Here is a 1,823-nt window from a genome sequence, read left to right on the forward strand (position 1 = left end):
CACAACGTCTGACTCATTCATTATTGGCCTGGGGCTGGTGGCTCAACTTGCCCCTATGCTGAACTTACCCCGCCTTCCCCTACACACCGATAAATGGACATGGCTTCATTCATCTTGCCCACTTCTTGAAGAGGGCGGTCGCCTATATATAGCTGTATTACGCACCTCCTTCGTTAGCCACAACGAGACCAGCATTGATATCTTGAATAAAGTATTGGCCAACCAAGTGTGTCAAGTGTGTTAAGTGTGTCATTATGGTATATAGTTTCAGTCTTATAAGTTGTTATTACTGTTAATTCGACATTTTTGAAATGAAGTTAAAAATATTCAGTCCGGAGAACCACGCTGAGCAGTATAAAAGCATTTCGCTGACTATTGACTCATTAGTGTTTCCCCAATGTTTCAATCTTTAGAAATGATTTGTTGTCCTCATCACTTGGACTTACAGAGCAGTAAACTCCTTTTTTACTTTGATGATTCCAGTTTATTCACAACTATCTTCACCCGACACTGCCAGAGATGGAAAATAATACAACATGCCATGATTTCGGCGGAGGAGATACTTGGCACGTTACGCCTTTCGAACGGTTTCGTGTCCTAGATTGTTTCTTCATTCTCATCGGAATCATTGGAAATTCTTTCGTCATTTACATTCAGCTGTCTCTGAACGAAGCCCGAATCGGGAGAGATTCATCCAGCACCAACCGCCTCGTAGTCTGTCTGGCGATTGCAGATCTGTGTACAGCGATATTCTTGATACCGGTTCCTAGAATAGTGAACATACCGAACACCGCAGCGGGGAAGTTTTACTGTCATATCATCAATTCCAGGTATCTACTATGGGTATCGTTCCGGGCATCTGTGTACACCCTGGCCACAATTGCGATTGAACGGTTCTTGGCAGTTGCACACCCTTATACCTACAGAGTCTGGGCACATAAGAAATACGTCGGGTACGCAGTTCTGGCAATCTGGCTCTGTCCCGTCATCATTCGATTTCCCATGATGTACTTTCGAACTGTAGACGAATGCGGTAGGTGCCGCAGTAGATATCCAGAGCCCAATTCCTTGAAGGTATATTATTCTTTCCTGTTCGTGATAGAGTATTTGTGTCCGTTGATCATCATCTTATACACCAACACCAGGGTCATTGCTGAGCTTGGAAGAGGCCGATTTGACCAGGACACAAGTGATCCTACCGCTAGGCAACAGTCCACGCAACTGCAGTCAGCGCGACGTCGCCTAACAGTCATGTTTATCTTCATCTGCGCTTCCTTCATTCTCCTGTCAACACCCGATCAATTTGGCATCTTCCTGTATCGCATCGAAGCACTCCCAAGGACATATCCATCTACGGTAATCTTCGACGTCTTAGTGGCGATATCTTTCCTGAATGCGGCCGTCGCCAATCCCCTCATCTATTCAGTGTGTCTTCCAACCTTTCGCCAGGCTGTCAAGGGTCTTCTGATGTGTCGAGGTATAGACAGAACAAGGTCATCCCTGATGGCGCCCACCACTTCCAGTATGGCTACATCTTCAGCCTGACAATAATGTATGACACTATAAGCCTTGTATATAACCGTCCGTTGCAATATCTCTTTTGAAGATTTTATTGTTCTCAAAGCTCTTCTTAAGGCATCTTAAGAAGTTCTGTTGTTCTAAGAAACTTGCATTCACACACGAAGAAAAATAGGTTCAACTTTGTGAATTTCTGAAAGGTACAAATAAGCACCAATGCAGTACAGAATTGAACCCCAAAGGTGATTATTTGCACCTTCAACATGTTCAAGAGAATTGCACTTATATGTTTCCAAAAAGGAACA

General features: G+C 44.0%; 1 protein-coding gene across 1 annotated transcript; it reads left to right on the top strand.

The window, feature by feature from the left end:
* Positions 1–519: 519 nt before the first annotated feature.
* On the top strand, positions 520–1,545 carry LOC121431265 (galanin receptor 2a-like). Its single transcript, XM_041628774.1, has one exon. It carries the CDS (start codon positions 520–522, stop codon positions 1,543–1,545), a length of 1,026 nt encoding a protein of 341 aa, XP_041484708.1.
* Positions 1,546–1,823: the final 278 nt, after the last annotated feature.

Source organism: Lytechinus variegatus, chromosome 17, assembly GCF_018143015.1.
Source record: "Lytechinus variegatus isolate NC3 chromosome 17, Lvar_3.0, whole genome shotgun sequence".
NCBI classification, from domain to species: domain Eukaryota; kingdom Metazoa; phylum Echinodermata; class Echinoidea; order Temnopleuroida; family Toxopneustidae; genus Lytechinus; species Lytechinus variegatus.

Excerpts from the sequence above, each read along its gene's own strand:
- LOC121431265 (XM_041628774.1), top strand. The coding sequence starts at position 520 with ATGGAAAATAATACAACATGCCATGATTTCGGCGGAGGAGATACTTGG.